The sequence below is a fragment of the Bemisia tabaci genome, chromosome 5 (genome assembly GCF_918797505.1).
Source record: "Bemisia tabaci chromosome 5, PGI_BMITA_v3".
Classification (NCBI taxonomy): Eukaryota; Metazoa; Arthropoda; class Insecta; order Hemiptera; family Aleyrodidae; genus Bemisia; species Bemisia tabaci.
In genome coordinates this window covers 20,721,859-20,738,455 of record NC_092797.1, presented here as the reverse complement: position 1 = coordinate 20,738,455, position 16,597 = coordinate 20,721,859, and the positions used below count along the sequence as shown (strand labels likewise).

Genomic DNA, 16,597 nt, shown 5'->3' with positions numbered 1-16,597 from the left:
GCTGAAACGGTGCTCCCATTCCATGTCCGCCAAAAGTTCCGGGATTCGAAATTTTTTTGTTCCAATTTCTTCCACTCCATGACCGTCAAGTTTCCGCGATTCTTCATAGATTTTTTCAAAAGTTTTGGAAATTGTGAAAGATCCGAAACATTTCGGGAATTTCAAAAGTTCCGGGAAAAATTCAGGAAAATCTCGAAAGTTCCGAAATTGGGTATACTAGTTCCGGGAAATTGGGGGCACTGAGCTTAAACTCGAGGCATTTTACACATTCGGACACTTTGAAATCGGACACACAATCGGAGACACATTGAAGTTGAAAATTGACGGATGATACCTCTTTTAGCGTAACTTCATCTCAGAATATGGTTTCTGCGGTGTTGAGTAACCTTTGGTTTAGTAAACGTTGGTTATACAGTTCTGTCTTAAAACCATTTATGTTAATTTTTAAGTGCACTTTTTTCTCTACCTTTCCTCTCCCTTTTCTCCCCCTTTCCCTTTCCTTTTTTCCCCTTTTTTGGCCTGAGGGAGGAGCATGCCACTATGGCACCCCCCCCTCCCCCGGATCTGGATATTATTTTCATAATAAAATTATATCATAATAAGTTGATGATTCAACCAATATGTGAATTTTGTTATTTGCACACGTATTAGATACGGAGTCAGGTTGGCCGAGCGGTCTAAGGCGCCAGATTTAAGCTCTGGTTCACAGTGTGAGCGTGGGTTCGAACCCCACACCTGACAATCCCTTTTTTAATTTTAGAGATTTGCAGCATAAACGCTTTTGGTGAGCTTTCTGGGTGGTTTTTTAGTTATATGTTATCGGGCGATTAGATCGAAATGTCAATTTACTGCATCGATTTAATAATAAAGCTGCTTTTGATAACGCACCATGGTATACAGGTTTGAGGCATAAGCGGGTCGATTTTGCCCCTTACTCATTTTACGAAGGAATCATTGAGAACCCCACTCGACTCCTCCCGAGAATATGAGAGATTTTTTTAAAGTAAGTGCTTGCCAACATATCTTTCAAATTTTAAATAATTGTAATTGGATCCATTTTTAGCGGGAGCACCTCAATTGCTCTCGAAACGACTTAATTTTGCAAAATTTCTCCGGAAAGGACTTCCGCACTGGACCCCATTTTGAGGCTGGGGAAATCCCTCCAACCTTCATTTGGTGCAAAGCGAGTACATACCGCAAAGATCTCCCTTTGATGAAGTGCCTTTCTGCCCGCCCCCCCTCCCCTACGACAAATTCCTACTTCCGCCCATGTCAAAGAGAAACATCCAGGAGCGCATATCACAGATTCCTTAAATATTGTGCGAATTTGTGACATCCTGATAACTGTAAACCAGTGGCGTGGCGTGCTTTATGATATATCGATTGTTATGCCATTTAAACCTATGGAAAATAATCGATAAATAGGGTGTTCGCAGCAAACACATTTATAATCGATTCTTTACCATAGGTTAAAATGGCATAACAATCGATACATTGCAATTCACGCCGAAACTCCCTAACCACGTAAATCGTCTGCGGAGACTAAAAATCTCTGCTCCCGCTTTATTTTTTAACAGGTGAACGAATCAACATCATTCCTATACATGATTCTCGTAAAATTTTCTTCGCACAAAGAAAAAAAATCAAAGTAGTTTTCTATTTGGAAAATAAAATATGACAGGTAGTTTGCACCGTCGAAATTTTCCGCGCGGTATGGGTGAACAGCGCCACTTAGTTATGTGGCTGTAGAGCAGGATTAGTGTATTTTTTTAACCGGCGTGAGACTGATTTTGGCGGTAAATGAGTCTTCGACTCACTCCAAAAAAATGTCTAGCTCCGCTCATGCCAATATTATTAGTTTAAAAAAATGCTTTTGTATTAATGCGAAGTGATGTCATCGAACATATGATTGTCTATGAAAATCGCTCGGCACTTTCGTCATTTGCCATGGCACGGCATTGTTAACGATTAGTTTTCCCAGAGATATTGATTTTTGAAATCTGGTTGGTATACAGAATTTTTATCATGAAAATTGTGGTTATTGGATTGAGAAAATTTTGGAAGAGTGATCGTTGTACTGAGCAAGAGATCCATCATACAGGGATGTTGATGACAAAGTGCCGTGTGATGTTTATACATGTATTGATATCTTGGATGGTTAGATGAGCGGAAGGTCCTCGAAATCCCTAAAATTTACCTTCGTTTTTAAAAATTGATCAACCGAATTGGGATGCCTTCTTTAGATTAGGTGTTTGCAAAGTAATATTCTAAATCAGGGTAAAATTAGGTAACCATGATGAAGAAATACTGGGGAAAAATAGCTTGGAATTAGAGTCCAGACTCTTAATGACGTTGACAAGAAAAAATACTTTTGATTCGATTGGATTTTTCCTTGAATCAAAGAGCCTATAGCCTCTTAATTTAAGCGGATTTCCTTTTGATTCAAGCAAAAATCCTATTGAATCAAGAGTATTTTTTCTTGTCAATGTTTTCAAGAGTCTGGACTCTAGATCCAAGCGATTTTTTTTCCCAATGAAGAAAATCTCGAAGAAAGGAGGAAAAAAGATACCTATTCTAAAATAATGGGACAGTTTCTGAAGTTAATTTTCGGGTAAAAAAAGCAATAAAGAAAGAAGTTAATAACTTTGTGCATGAGTTTTAGAGATTATTAATCTTTAAAGCTTTCGTGATTCTTTCGAAAATCGCGAGAAAATTTCACGGGGGCCTCACGATTTTACGTCGCTCGCAGCACGCTTAACACGATTTTGCGATAGAGCTTGAAGTTAAATACCGCAGCCGCGAGGATCTAACCACAGTTCGCCCTCGTCCTCCAAAAGTTAGGATTCTCTACCGGTACCTGAGTTTTAGGTTTCGTTCGAGTTCCGTTAGTGGTTTCCGTTTTCTACCATGAAAGTTACACTTATGTGCGTTTTCACGCTTTGCGTGCTAGTGGGATTAGTTTCCTTGAGAGGTAAATTTCCTTTCACTTTTTTTTAAAAAGCATAAGTCAAACTATTTTTCTTAGTTATTCAATTCTTCTGTTCCTTTTCTCCCATTTTTTTGTGATACCTAAGCACTTCTAAATTGCACTATGGATTGAAGAAAAATCCGGCTCTCTTCTTAGAACTCACGAGGAAGGCAAATGTTGGAGTAACATAGACCTTTGTAAAATACCCAGCCCTACTCGTTACTTTTTACAAAAGTTAGAATTTTTTTCTGAGACAAATATTTTTAAGTTAAAGAAATTAACCGTTATTTATGCGTAGAACTTTCAAAACACAAAAAATTCAGCCTTTTGCATAGGTATCGACGGTGAGACTATCAGGGCATGAGTTTCGGTTTGCGACGTTGCAGACTTCTTGTCATACTTTATTTTTTAAATGAAAAACTATCTAAAGCAAATCTTTGAAAACTTCCATGATTTTCCTTCTCTGTGCGAAGGAATCTTTGCAAAAACTTCAAGGAGTGATTGATTCGTTCTCTTTTAACAACATGCGACTGTGAGCGGAAATTTTTAGTGACCGCAAACGGGGTACCTGGTCTGAAGGTTTAACCGTCGAATTTAAAAAATGAATCACAGCCAACCCACGAGACATAGTATGGGAGTAGTGCTAAATTCATACGAGAACGCTTTAATCCTCTTGGAAAAATGTAAGGAGTTCCATCTGGATAGGCTGTTTTGATCTATGTCATAGGCTTTTACATGACGGTAAACGGTCATTTACATTCATAATTTTCGCTGAATTTTTCGGTCTTCACTTATTGTTAAACCTACCATTTCAGCCGCTCCAACTCAGGAGGTAGGAGGAGGTTACGGCTCTTCAAACTCTGGCAGTCAGAGTAAATCCGGAAGTGGAAGCAAAGGCTCCACCAGCTCTTCAGGATCCGGAAGTCAAAGCGGATCAGGAAGTGGAGGCAAAGGTGGATACAGCTCGTCAGGATCCGGAAGTCACAGCGCAGCCGAAACTGACGGCAAAGGCTCGACTAGCAACTCAGGATCCGGAAGTCACAGCGCAGCCGAAACTGACGGCAAAGGCTCGACTAGCAACTCAGGATCCGGAAGTCATAGCACAACCGAAACTGACGGCTCCACCAGCTCTTCAGGATCCAGAAGTCAAAGTACTTCCGGAAGCGGAAGTGGTGGCTCTACTAGTGGCTCAGGAGCAGGTAGTTACAGCAAATCTGGGAGTGGAAACGAAGGCAGCAGTGCAAGCGGTTTCAGCGGCGCTGGAAATTACGGACAAGGTGGATGGGGTGGTTCTGGCTCAAACATTGAGACCAACGCTGCTACACAAGGCTCTAAGTTTGGATCCTCTTTCGGTAAGGGGTTACTAGGCACTACTTCTCACCTTCTGAATATCCGAGTAAATAATGTTCTCCCGGTGAATAAATTACTGTAGGAAAACGAGTGGTGAATGAGTGAGGAATAGGTGATACATAAGATGCCCTCGGTTAATAATTATTTTGTTTACTCTGAGCTGAATAAGTATACGGGAAGAGAAAATATTGAGACGCATGCAATGAAAAAAAATCTCGATTATTTATTGACTCAAAGGCAGATGATTGAATGATGTCCACTTGAAAGTTTTCTGAGGACATTATTTTGAGGTCTTAAAGTTAAGAAAAATGTTAATTTTCAAGCAATAATATTTCTCAATTATTTCAAAGACGAAGTGAGAAAGAAAGGAATGTAACTCAGAAGTAAGGAAAAGTAAAATAAACTTTATACTGATGAAAATAGCTTGCCTTTTTTTTTGAAATCCTCTCCATGGGTGGGAGTTTTTAGAGGGGCTTGAATTTTCGTAAGTAGAGCCAATACTTCGAATTTTGAAATCCATAAACCGTACAGTTATGAATTGTATTTCTAAACTGACATGAGTGTGGGCTCCTCTCATTAAACTTGATCTGAATAATAAAATAGATAATGTAACAGGTGACAAAATTTGCGTTATTTAGATCACGATGAGCTAATATAATATGTTTGATTAAAAGGATAACAGCCTTAGTGTCACATTTCCTACATATTTAAGTGAGATCTGCATCATATACCTATTTCTTTTTAAGTCCAATTTTCAAGAGTGTTTACTTCATGAGATAAGATTATTTGAATTTTTTTTTACAAATGATAGGCTTATGTTTTATAGGGCAGCAAGTTTTTTTTTTTTTTTTTTTTTTTTTTTTTTTTTTTTTTCAAATGTTTTTAATGATGTGTATTGCTGAACGAATTTTTTATGCTAATTTGGATCGGTGAATTTTATGGTATTTAATTTGAATTACGGATGAATCTCAGGCGAAAATTCAGGAGTAAACGGTGGATCTTTCAATCTCAACCAAGGCAAATTCGGACCTTCCATCTCGGCCAACAAGTTCACTGCATCCTCCTCAAAGACCGGAAGTAATTTCGGTGAATCCTTCGGTAAGAGCGCAAAATCGTGCTGATATCAGAGAAATATCAGAATCAAGAAATTTCAAAAAAAGTATTAAAATTTACAAGAGAAAGAGAGCAGGATAGGAGGGTGGCGATGAAATTTACAAATTCTTAAAACTTCATGCCCACTAGTAAATATGCTATGAATTCAGGAGACAAAAGGGCCCTTTAGGTGGATTTTTTTTTCTAATTTTGGATTTATTGATCTTCTTTTTTTTTTGGAAAAAAAATGAAATGACCTAACTATGCACCACAGCCTAGAGGTATGATCTATTTTTTGGCCAATGAGATATGATTGATGCTCCGCAGCCCGTGACAAGATATACAATAAAAAAAAAACAAATTACACAGATGGTAACAAGGCTAATTTCTCAGCCGAATAGCGTTTTGGTGATATTTACGCGAACATTTGCCTTCTTACCCGCTGTGTAATTTGTTTTACTTTTGGCCAATATTCCCTGTTCATAATAAAGTCGTATCTTTTACTAACACCCTTTTCTGCCTCAAAAGTAACATTTTATCGATATTGCTTAATACAGATCAATATGGTGCAATTATTGCTCCGCAATTATTTCACGTACTCTAGACCTTGTTGGGGGGAGGGGGAGGGAGGTGGTGGTATGAGGAACATTCCTCTTAGATTGGGCTCATTCATTATTAGATTGGATGTATAAAAATAAGAGCGGCTTATCAAAGTTTTATTTTAAACTATAGGTACCCAGTCTTCATCTAAGGGATCCTCCTTCAATTTCGGTGGACCGAACAGATTATTTGCGGCGGCCGGCAGTTCTGGTAAGAATTTTTACCTTTTACTTAAGAACTATCTTCTTTCTTATAGTTGCTTGGCAACTTTGAATTGATAAAAATAATTTTTACATGCACATCTAATTGATGGAAGAACAGTGGAACATTTTTAGAATGCATTCACGAAAGAAACATCAAAAACAGCCGCACAGAATCATGCGCGAAATCATCCTCTGTGGCTGTAACCTAAGATACGGATAGCAATCTCTATAAAGATCGTAATAATCAGTTCTGAGTTTAAGAAGAGTTTCTTGATTCTATTATTGATTATTGTTCCCTTGAGTTTCTTGATTTAAGAAGAGATCAGACCCTTTCGAGGCGACACTGGCAATTGGATTTCGGATTGTGAGACTATCTATTTCCCAAGTAGCATTTTTCAACAGAAAAATCGCGATATATTGCGATTTAATCGGCGATAAAATCGCTAGGATCATCAACATCTGAGCGACTATCCTCGATCTTGTGACAATATAATCGCGATTTCATTGCCCGGCAATTTATCGCGATATTTTCGAAATAAAATTCGCGATATATGGCGATTTAATCTCGATTTTATCGACGAAAATTGATCGCGATTTTATCGAACAAAAAATTTCGATGCATAGCGATTTAATCGCCGTAAATTGCAATTTTCCATTCGATAATATTGCGATAAATTGTCACCGATATAATCGCGATGATCAACCGATAAAATCGCTATTTATCGCGATCACTGCTTCTTGGGTTAGGTTGCATACTCAGCGAGGAGGAGCGATTCTTTTGAAGGAGTATTTTGATTCCGTATAATTATCACTTAAAATCTAAGTGCCTTCATTTCCAAAGTAGGCAACAAGCTTTGCTAAGCTACGGAATGTTCGGTCTCATATCTGCTGAAAGGAAGGTCTAATTTCATGATAACATAGGTATGACCGCCCTGGGGAAAAGAACGTTAGTTCACAGAAGAAAACTGATCAGTTGAGCGGTTTTGTCAAGTCGGGGGAAAAATCAGATTCTGAGGTTTTGACAGAAAGCTCCCTCTATAGCGAGAAGAATAAGGTGCGAGCACTTTGGTTAATTTTTTCCAGAGGAGCGGTGTCTTTGGTATTGAAATCCGGCAACTTTGTGACCATGACTTTAGAGGATAGAATTTTAATTGGCTTTTTCTTTCGCAAAATTCAAACTTTTAGCCTATCGTACAGCCGGCTTGGTCCGACCTTTTAGAGTATTTTTGGTGCCTAATTGTCCGCAGAACGAGCCTCGATTCTCTCCTATCAAAATTCAATTTTCAACTTTTGCACTAATCTCTTGGCCGGTCAAATAAAGTGATAAAAAAGCTTTGTGCGAGCATTCTTTTCATTTGTGATAGAAAATATATTTGTAAGTTCTCTTTCGATTATCCAAACTAGCCGCCTTCCGCCTTTCATCTGCCTGATAATTCTAATCCTAAGTTCATTGATTCTGATTTTAGCCGCTGCTGGTACTGGCAATGGGAACTCTGGTGGCTACTACTAAGTTCGAAAGCTCTCAAACTAGGGCAATGATTCTAGGTTGTGGCCCTTGAAAGCATCTTAAATTCATTCAAGTTTAAATTTCATATAAAATATGCTTTATTCTCATTAAAAATAACCAAAAATACACGATTTCACCGCAAGCAACTCATTTGTGTTTTGTTTTATGGAGATTTCTGATTCAACCCCTGTTTTTATGGTCTCTTAACTTTGAACTGATGCCAAAGGATCAATTATGGGAAATTTAGGTTAGTAGGTTAGTTCTTGACGGTAAATGGTGCAGAGCTAACCAGTGGCGAGGCTTGAATGATCGATTTTCGATAGTTTCCCATTTGAAGCTATGTAAAGAATCGATTATCAAAGTGTTCGTTGCAAACATGCTGTCCATCGATCCTTTTCCATAGGTCTAAATGGCAGATCAATCGATTTATCGCATGGCACGCCACGCTACTGGAGTTTACCCATCCGAGCTGTCGTAGAGTGATTTAATTTTGTTTTTCTCACCTTACGACGAATGTTTCACGAAAAAAATTATTACACAATTTATTTTATACATGGCGAACAACTAAATTAAAAGTTTTTGAACCAATGACGCGTGATATCGCACGTACGTAAAATCAACCATTCTGCATGTTTCTTTGTGTATAAATACCTTTATCTGGTTAGGACAGTCGCATTGAAAGTGAATAGATTCTATCTAATTTCTGAGGTTCGATAACAAGCAAACAAATAAAGGTGGTTGAAAAACTAATCTTATTGCTGAATGGGCCTGTTGCATCCAAGAGATACAGCCGTGCGAATAGACTTTTCAGAGGTTAAATGACACGAAAATTACGATGGTCTCATTGAAAAAGTCTGAAATACACTCCTTACTGCGCAATTTGCGTTGTTAGGAACGCGCTTTTTCAAATTTCCCGCGTCTGGGGGCAGTTTTCTGACGGCAACTCGCGGCTATTTCCGGTCAACTAAAACTGACAACATAACCTAAAAATCGGAGCTCGTGATATCGTGAAATGAAATGTAGAAGGATTGCGTTGGATATTTAAAAGTTGATCGATTTCGTTACCACATAAAGCGTACATGGACCACTATGAGAGATCACGTTGGGTTTGTAAACAAACTGAAGGAAAAAAGAACAACAACAACGACTCGGCATCTTCCGGAAATCACCGAGCCCGCCGTTTGCTCGTTTCCGGTGATTAGAAAACTGCCCCCAGACGCGGGACATTTGAAAAAGCGCGCTCATAACAACGCAAATTGCGCAGTAAGGAGTGTATTTCAGACTTTTTCAATGAGACCATCGTAATTTTCGTGTCATTTAACCCCTAAAATGTCTATTCGCGCGGCTGTATCTCTTGCATGCAACAGGCCCATTAGTAACTCATTCAGTAAAGCTAAATTTCGAATTTTCCGATCCCCTCCCCCTTCCCCTTCCGAACACTTTTGTGACGTGGGTCTCCATCTCTCAACACGTGGGAAAAAAAAAAAAAAAAATGGCGAAATGCTCTCCTCGCGTTTCTACCCCCATTGAGCGTCATGCGCATACGTATTTTGGGAGGGACCCTTTCCTTTGCTGTACTGTCAGTTTGTGCAGTATTAAAAAACTCATATTCTATAGGTACAGGCATTCAAGAATCTTTATTTCAGTCTAAAAAATTGTAAATGTGTGTACATAAATTAATTGCATCATTTGAAAGCCGCAATGATGAAATCATGAAAATACCGGGATTCGAACAATAGTTGTAAGGTTTATAAATGCGTTTTAGTTGTAAAAGAAAATTTTTCTTTTCTTTCTTGACAAAAAAAAGTAAGCTACAGAAAAATAACCGATTCTACATGTGCAGAATTTATATAGACATCTGTGTGCATAGGAGGTCTATTTGTAGTGAGTTCTCTACACATGGACACATTTCTTTCGCATAAATGAGTGAAGATTATTTTTAAACTTCGACAGTGTTTCATGAAAACAAATACACGCTGTAAAAATTAGAAAATATCAATAAAACTAAATATACTAATATTAAAGTTAATACAATATAATACTCAGAAAGTATCCATAACGCAAATTCTTCCCATTAAAAATCACATCAGCGAGTGATATTGTTGTCTTCAAATAAAAGAAGTAACTTTTAAAAATTTTCAAAGCCTCCATCCAACAATTAATTTGCGTAATTTTGGAAATCATGATCATTGTTTTTTCCCCCGTAGCTTTGAAAAATACTCCTACCAACATCCTTGTTGGATAGTAATTATAATTAATTATTCCTCACGTATAAGTACGTGATATATTTAATCCCGCATTATAGATGGTCGATTCGTCTTTAAATCCTTAAAAATGTAAAAAACAAATAATACAATAATACTGTGGTTACAATCTTTCAGTTAAATCTTGTATAAAGTAGAAAGTTCAAACGTTTTATAGGAAATGCTCCATCTTTTAATCATAGATAGACGAATATACATAAGTAGACATGTTTCGACACGGAATATGCAACCTTAATGTCATCACACTGTCTCAAATCTCAAAGAAAAGTGGGAAGTATGCATCTCGCTCTTCCAGATTTTTATTTCAATCTTCTCGAAGCTCAATCCTCTTTAATGCACTACGTTTATTGCCCTCTTGCGGAGTGTCACTAATTTCATTTCTTTTTATCGTAATTTCTCTCTTCCTTTTCATCGGCAAAATAGGGTTAGAATATTAGGGTAAAATTCATTCATATGCCCTGGAGGCATTGTAACCCAAGCTTGCAGAATCGATAAAGGCAAGAAGATGCAGCGGAGAAGCATCACCATACTCCAGGTGTGAGAGTTTATTTTACTATCTATTTTGCCGATAGGATCTCAGTTCGTTGTTTTTAAAATTTTCAACAATAGATCCGTCGTCATTAAAAAGCTAATTAAATCATAAAAATATTTTAAAGTGCAGAAGTTGCAATTCACTATACCTTAAAAAAGTTACACTTTTTAACAACAGGTGAAAGTCAATCTTTTTAATTTGGTAAATGAAACAAAAAGTTTTGATTATACGCTGCGTAAGTAACGACGAACTGTCTTAACTGATCGCATAAAGTCAAAACCTCTAGATCTACTGAGTTTATGGGTTCGTAAAAGGGTCTCTTAGCCTATGAGTGTGCGTGACAGTTTGTGAATAATTAAAAACTTGTGAAGTTCAATACAATACCCCTGAAGATCTCCTGCAGTCAAGAGAAGCCCATTTGATTTGAGAGGAGGTTTATAAATGCAATGAATGACTGTGTCGAAAATGATCGATCGTACCTCCTTTGAGGAATTCGAAAAAAAAAGAGAGAAAAAGATGAGTACCTAGCGCAGTTTCGTGCCAAGGATGAAGGAGAGATGCCACCGCAAAAATGAAGACTCACAAGAAAAATCTTCAGAACGGAAATCAGAGGTGGTCGGTTGTATCTTAAAATCTGTCAAAGCTCAAAAATTTTGCTATGTTCGTGTGTATTAATTTTTGAAGGGGCAACAAAAGACAGACAACATAGAGATCAAATAAAAAAAAGACCGTTCATTGGACTCTTCCCTGAAATTTTTCGAAGCGTCAAAGGTTGTTAATTTTTCGGGCTGGTGGTACAATCAGCTTTCAATCGACATTCATAAAATTCAAATCATATGGGCCTCCCCTGAGGCAAAAAGTATCCCTTAAATCACTTACTTCTGTAAGCTCTGGGGGGGGGGGGGGTGTTGCAAGGGCATCCACGTAATACCATCTGACAGATATTATCCCACATTGTTCTCGTCGTAAGAAGAATGCCTATCTTCGCGTCATTCAAACTCAGTGTGATTTCAAAAATAATTTATACCACCCTTGGTTTTCACTTCAAGAATCAGTGCTGTGCTTGCTGTTTCGTCAATATCTCGTTCGGCAGTGGAAAGCAAAGTGTCCTGGTCGATTGCATCTGTAACAGCGTGGCTTCTTGTATCGTTTCGGTTTTCTTTGAGATTTCAGCCGTGGGATAGGAGATACACACCGTGAAGTTATCATCACGTGTGGAGATGTGTCTGAAATAAGGAGTGATAGAATAAGGAAATATTTGCACCATACACAAGTAAGTTTCAAAATAGCACTGAATGCACAAAGTAATGTAATCCGATTTATTTCCAACAATGAAACGCTTATGCGGTGTTGCCAAATTTAGCATCCAAAAAAATGCACTGTACATACAAGGCACCGATAATCCCGTGATCTCATATTGATGGATAAATGTGAAAAATGATTATCTTGAAAATCTTTACAAAAAAAATCTTCGGTTTGAGTATCTTTGTTAGGTTTTATTTTTTCGGGAATTTAATGAAAATGATTCCCTGCAATTTAGTGTAATTGTTTTTTAAAGAGTCAAAAAAATTCACAGAGAGCCGTAGTTTTAATTTCCATAACAAAAGTTGCAAATTTTATCGACACACTCTTAATAAAGCGTTTCGCACTTCAGTCTTCATCGACATTCGTATTTCAACCCCCTTACATACTAAAAAAGTTGAACTAACGGTTTGCAATCACTTCTTTAAACGTGTATTTAATTTTCCAACTGAAGTTCCATATCTTTTGCGCTTGTTGTATGGTTGTCATGTTGCTGTTATGATTGTATCACCGCATGGTTGTTTTTTCTACGTCGCGTTGAAGTCTTCAAAAGGATTATGCACTGCATGTAACAATTAATATCCTGAATTTGCGCTCTATTTTTCTTACAATCACTTTTTTTATCTCCACAGTTGGAAGTAAAAAAGGTAACTTTAGACATAAGAGAAGATACAGCGACAAATCTTCGCTTCCTTGAGAAAAGCACCAGCGAATATGCTAAATGACATCCCCGAGAAAGTAGCACTCAAAAAACGCATCAATCCTAATTTTCCGATTTTTACAAATATATGCAATGATTGCGGCTCAGACCACGCTTAAATAAAAAACAATGTGCAAGAGGATGTTAATATATTTACAATTTTACCTCAACATGGTGGACAAGCAAACGTTTCGACCAACACTTTGGTCTTCATCAGTGCAAAGGAGGTTGTAGTGCTTTTCCCTTTTCGTTTGTGATTATGCATCTTGCCGGTGTTTTTTATTCTTTTCTATGTACACTTTCCTTTGCACTGATGAAGACCAAAGTGTTGGTCAAAACGTTTGCTCGTCCACCATGTTAGGGTAAAATTGTAAATATATCATAATACATCAATAATAACATCCTCCTGCACACGGTTTTTTTTTTTTTTTATTAAAGCATGGCCTGAGTCGCAATCATTGCATGTATTTGTAAAATCGGCTAATAGCTCAGCTTTCGTTTTCACATTATGAGAGGCCGAAAACCGAAATATCTTGTTCGTAATTTTCTATGCCCTCTATCGTTAATCTAGGTTCTTTCCCTCGCTATTATTTGAGTACTATCGAAAATTCTGCCAAACACTCAAATTTCTCGAAGATGTTAGAGTTTCTTCCCCGACATGATGCCTTAGGTTGGTGCTGCTGAGACGCCAATCACCAGGATGGACTAGCTTCAAGCCGGTCGGCACGGACCAATAAATGCAGATCCCATAGATCATACGTGTTTCTGCCAAACGGGACCATGTGCATTATGACGTGAGCCCTGTTAAGCATCAATTCTTATGAGTCTCGGGGCTCATGTCTTAATGCACATAGTTCCATTTGGCAGAAATACGTGTCCTATTCACTTATTCAGCCTACTTGCATACCCGATCAACCTTCAAGCAATCCAGGAAATGAGTTTTTTTTTTTAAAAAAAAAAAAATCAGTCTTTAAAATCGTTTCTTAAGTTTCCAGTTCTGCTCCTCTCTCCCGTATTGGCTCGGGATGTGGACTGTGGAATTCAGACTCCAGGATTATAGTATAGCAAACCTATTTAAATATCGTGAGTTACTTCAAGAACCAAGGCGTTGTATACTTTTTGTTTGTTTATTTAACTATTAAAGCTTTTCGACCGGTTGGTCATAATCAGAGTTTCCATACATATCACAATTAAATACAATCACATCTATTAAAGTTTTCAATAATTCAACAACACTAACAATATCAACAACGTTCACATTATGTAATATCATATTATCTATTACCAGACATATATATGACCAGATACTTTACTCAATTTTGTTTAGATGTAGGACTAAAAATACATCTTAAAAAAAGACATCAAATTGAAAAAAATGAAAAAATCAAATATCAACACAGCCGAGGACAGGAGAGATGTTTTTGGGTTTGGTTTTATGAAACTTTTCTCCCGATTCAAAGCAGTTCATTGGCAGTCTAGAGCGAGACATCGCGAGCTCATGCCTCACGCCATAGCGCCTTCAATTTTTCAGATTCAACACGGACATCCATCAAGCACGAATAGTTGCATCCCTGCGCCGTCATGAGCGCGTGTCATTTTCCTTGCTCCATTTCCATGTTGTGTTGGTTCCATTTGTCTTATTAGTAGGGGTGCTTCAAGAGCTACGTAGGCAAAATAGCCGAAGATTAGAGATGTAATCGGGCCTTGTTTTTTACCTGTTCTGAATCTAAGTGACACCTCTTTGACAGCATAGAGCGGAGCATTGCGCCTTCAATTTTGCAGATACAACACGGACATCCATCAAGCACGAATAGTTGTATCTCTGCGCCGTCATCAAAGCGAGTCCTTTCTTTCATTCTATTTCCATGTTGTTTTGGCTCCGTTTGTCTTATAAGTAGCGGTGCTTAAAGGACTACGTGAGCAACGCTGTCAAAGTATATCTTGGATTAAATTTGTTGGCCAAACTAGGTATCGGGTAAAAAAAAATTGGACTAAGTGTCTTGCTACCATTGATAATGTGAACGTTGTTGATATTGTTAGTGTTGTTGAATTATTGAAAACTTTATTAGATGTGATTGTATTAAATCGTGATGTGTATTGAAACTCTGATTATGACCAACCGGTCGAAAAGCTTTAATAGTTAAATAAACAAACAAAAAGTATACAACGCCTTCGTTCTTGAAGTAACTTACACCAAATAATGGCGTCCACAACTGTATATATTTAGACACCACTTGTTGGGTACGAACCCCCCCCCCCCCCTCAAAAAAAAAAAAAACCCCAAGAGTTTCTTTTTACACATCAGGCTTTTGTTAATGCTGCAGTATTTTACCTGCTCCGTGTAATGAGAGAGCGTTAAGGGACGTGGTCGATCCGTACGTGGAGGAGTAGTCAAGGGGTGCAAACCCGAAGCCAAGCCCATGGCGTGAGAGGGCCTTGGCTCTTCGCTCGCGCTCGAAAACCCCGTCGTCTTTGAGGGTGCCCCATCTCAGTAAGTTCGGCTCTGAAGCAGACACTTTTTTCCCGCATGCGAACATGAAGAAAAACACGTTCGCATTGAATGAAGCCATTCACAACCCTAAAAATAAAATTAAAACAAATAGACATTTTTTTTTAAAAAAAAAAAAAAATTAAAAAAAATAAATAAAGGAAATACGTTTCATTACCTGACATTGTATGCATTCCCTGGTCACAAGTAAAACGTATTCAGTAATAGTTCCATCTCAAAAGAATTTTAAGAGCGATTGAATGTAAGAGAAATTCGCCTCTAAAACAGAAGGTACTTCCAAAAACGAACTAAAACTGCCACAAACAACAACTAATAAGGCCTTTAGAAATGATAAATTCAGTATTAAATTGTCCGACTGCAGAAGCGTGATTTTTGGGTCTTAATGAGACTTATTTCTCTCCACGAATTTTTGTGTTTCAGAGCCTCAAAAACATTAAAACCACAAATTTAAAAGAGCGTTCAGAGGGTCTTAGGGGACCCAAGTTTTTTTTCTCTGAAAGGTCCAAAACTTCCTAAAATTCCCTATTTATTTAAAATTTTGGTATTTTTTGAGGCCGTTGATAAATTTAGCGTAGAAAATTGCCGAGGAGCGTCAATTTTAATGATATTCGCCTTAAAACCTCTGTCCAAATCTAGGAAAACCCGATCCCTTGAAAAATTTAGAGGAGCGTTAAAATCTGACTAATTGTAAGTGTACTTTTGGAAAAAAAAAATATAATTAGAGGAAATGTTTTGAATTTTGACCCATTACAATGCGATATTGTGGTGTGGCAGTTTTACGCGTTGCGACATTCTGTTAATCTGTTATTGATACCAAACTGTTACCAGAGATATCAACATGTCATTTTCCAATATCATCATAAAAAGCATCACTCATAAATACGCGATTAATTCTCAGAATCATTCTCATTTTTCCTACAAAAAAATATTACATTGCCACAATTGTGTTGTCATTATTACCAAGGCCTTATTCATAGCAGAATGAGTTCTTCATTGTGAATGCGATCCACTCACAAAATTGGACCTATGAATTTCTCCTTAAGAAATAACCTCAAAATCATGTTTATCTTTTAACTACCTACTTGGAAGTTTCGCTTATCGAAGAGACTCCACGTCAATCATTCACAAGGTCGAGTTCATGAAAACTATTCAACCAAATCCCGGCTTTTCATTCGACCGCCCATTTATCCATCGGCTCGAATTTCACTTTAATTTGGAAAATTTTGTAATGAATTTTCACGTTAGGTTCGTCGACCACGCCCGAAATTCAATTCACCCTCTCACAAAACTGATTAAACACTGATCGAAAACAACGGACTTATGAACGTGGTGTTTACGTTGCTTGGATTTGCGGGCACGTACAAGTACTTGTTACCCGGCCGTGTTAGAGGCTGTGTGATGCCACCGGGCTGGTTATCTGTTAGCTTTGAAACTGATTCACGTCGCGTCTCATCTAGCGAGAAAATGAGCAGCATGATCAGAAATTACATTGATGCCGGGTTTAGCTGGATACGCTAAATAGCTTTCGTGATCATTACAAACGCGCGATAAAAATTAAGGGGAATGGTGG

At 37.7% G+C, this 16,597-nt stretch overlaps 1 protein-coding gene, 1 long non-coding RNA gene and 1 other non-coding gene across 3 annotated transcripts; 2 read left to right on the top strand and 1 right to left on the bottom strand.

Moving 5' to 3' along the window:
• Positions 1-658: 658 nt before the first annotated feature.
• TRNAL-UAA (transfer RNA leucine (anticodon UAA)) lies at positions 659-741 on the top strand. The gene has a single exon. It is a non-coding gene; the product is annotated as a tRNA-Leu (tRNA).
• A 2,057-nt stretch (positions 742-2,798) lies between these two features.
• Positions 2,799-7,866, top strand: LOC109036677 (uncharacterized). Its single transcript, XM_019051034.2, has 5 exons — positions 2,799-2,971; positions 3,784-4,320; positions 5,291-5,416; positions 6,143-6,220; positions 7,680-7,866. The coding sequence occupies exons 1-5, from the start codon at positions 2,908-2,910 to the stop codon at positions 7,721-7,723; spliced, it is 849 nt and encodes a 282-aa protein (XP_018906579.2). The 5' UTR covers positions 2,799-2,907; the 3' UTR covers positions 7,724-7,866.
• A 1,468-nt stretch (positions 7,867-9,334) lies between these two features.
• LOC109036668 (uncharacterized) lies at positions 9,335-16,448 on the bottom strand. Its single transcript, XR_011899876.1, has 3 exons — positions 16,110-16,448; positions 14,851-15,096; positions 9,335-11,742 (listed from the first exon to the last, which is right to left on the bottom strand). It is a non-coding gene; the product is annotated as an uncharacterized lncRNA (long non-coding RNA).
• Between the last annotated feature and the right edge of the window lie 149 nt (positions 16,449-16,597).

Bases quoted from the DNA above. Each gene is read 5' to 3' on its own strand.
- LOC109036677 (XM_019051034.2), top strand. From the start codon at position 2,908: ATGAAAGTTACACTTATGTGCGTTTTCACGCTTTGCGTGCTAGTGGGA. The intron at 2,972-3,783 runs GTAAATTTCCTT...CTACCATTTCAG, and splicing joins GGGATTAGTTTCCTTGAGAG to CCGCTCCAACTCAGGAGGTA. The intron at 6,221-7,679 runs GTAAGAATTTTT...TTCTGATTTTAG, and splicing joins TGCGGCGGCCGGCAGTTCTG to CCGCTGCTGGTACTGGCAAT.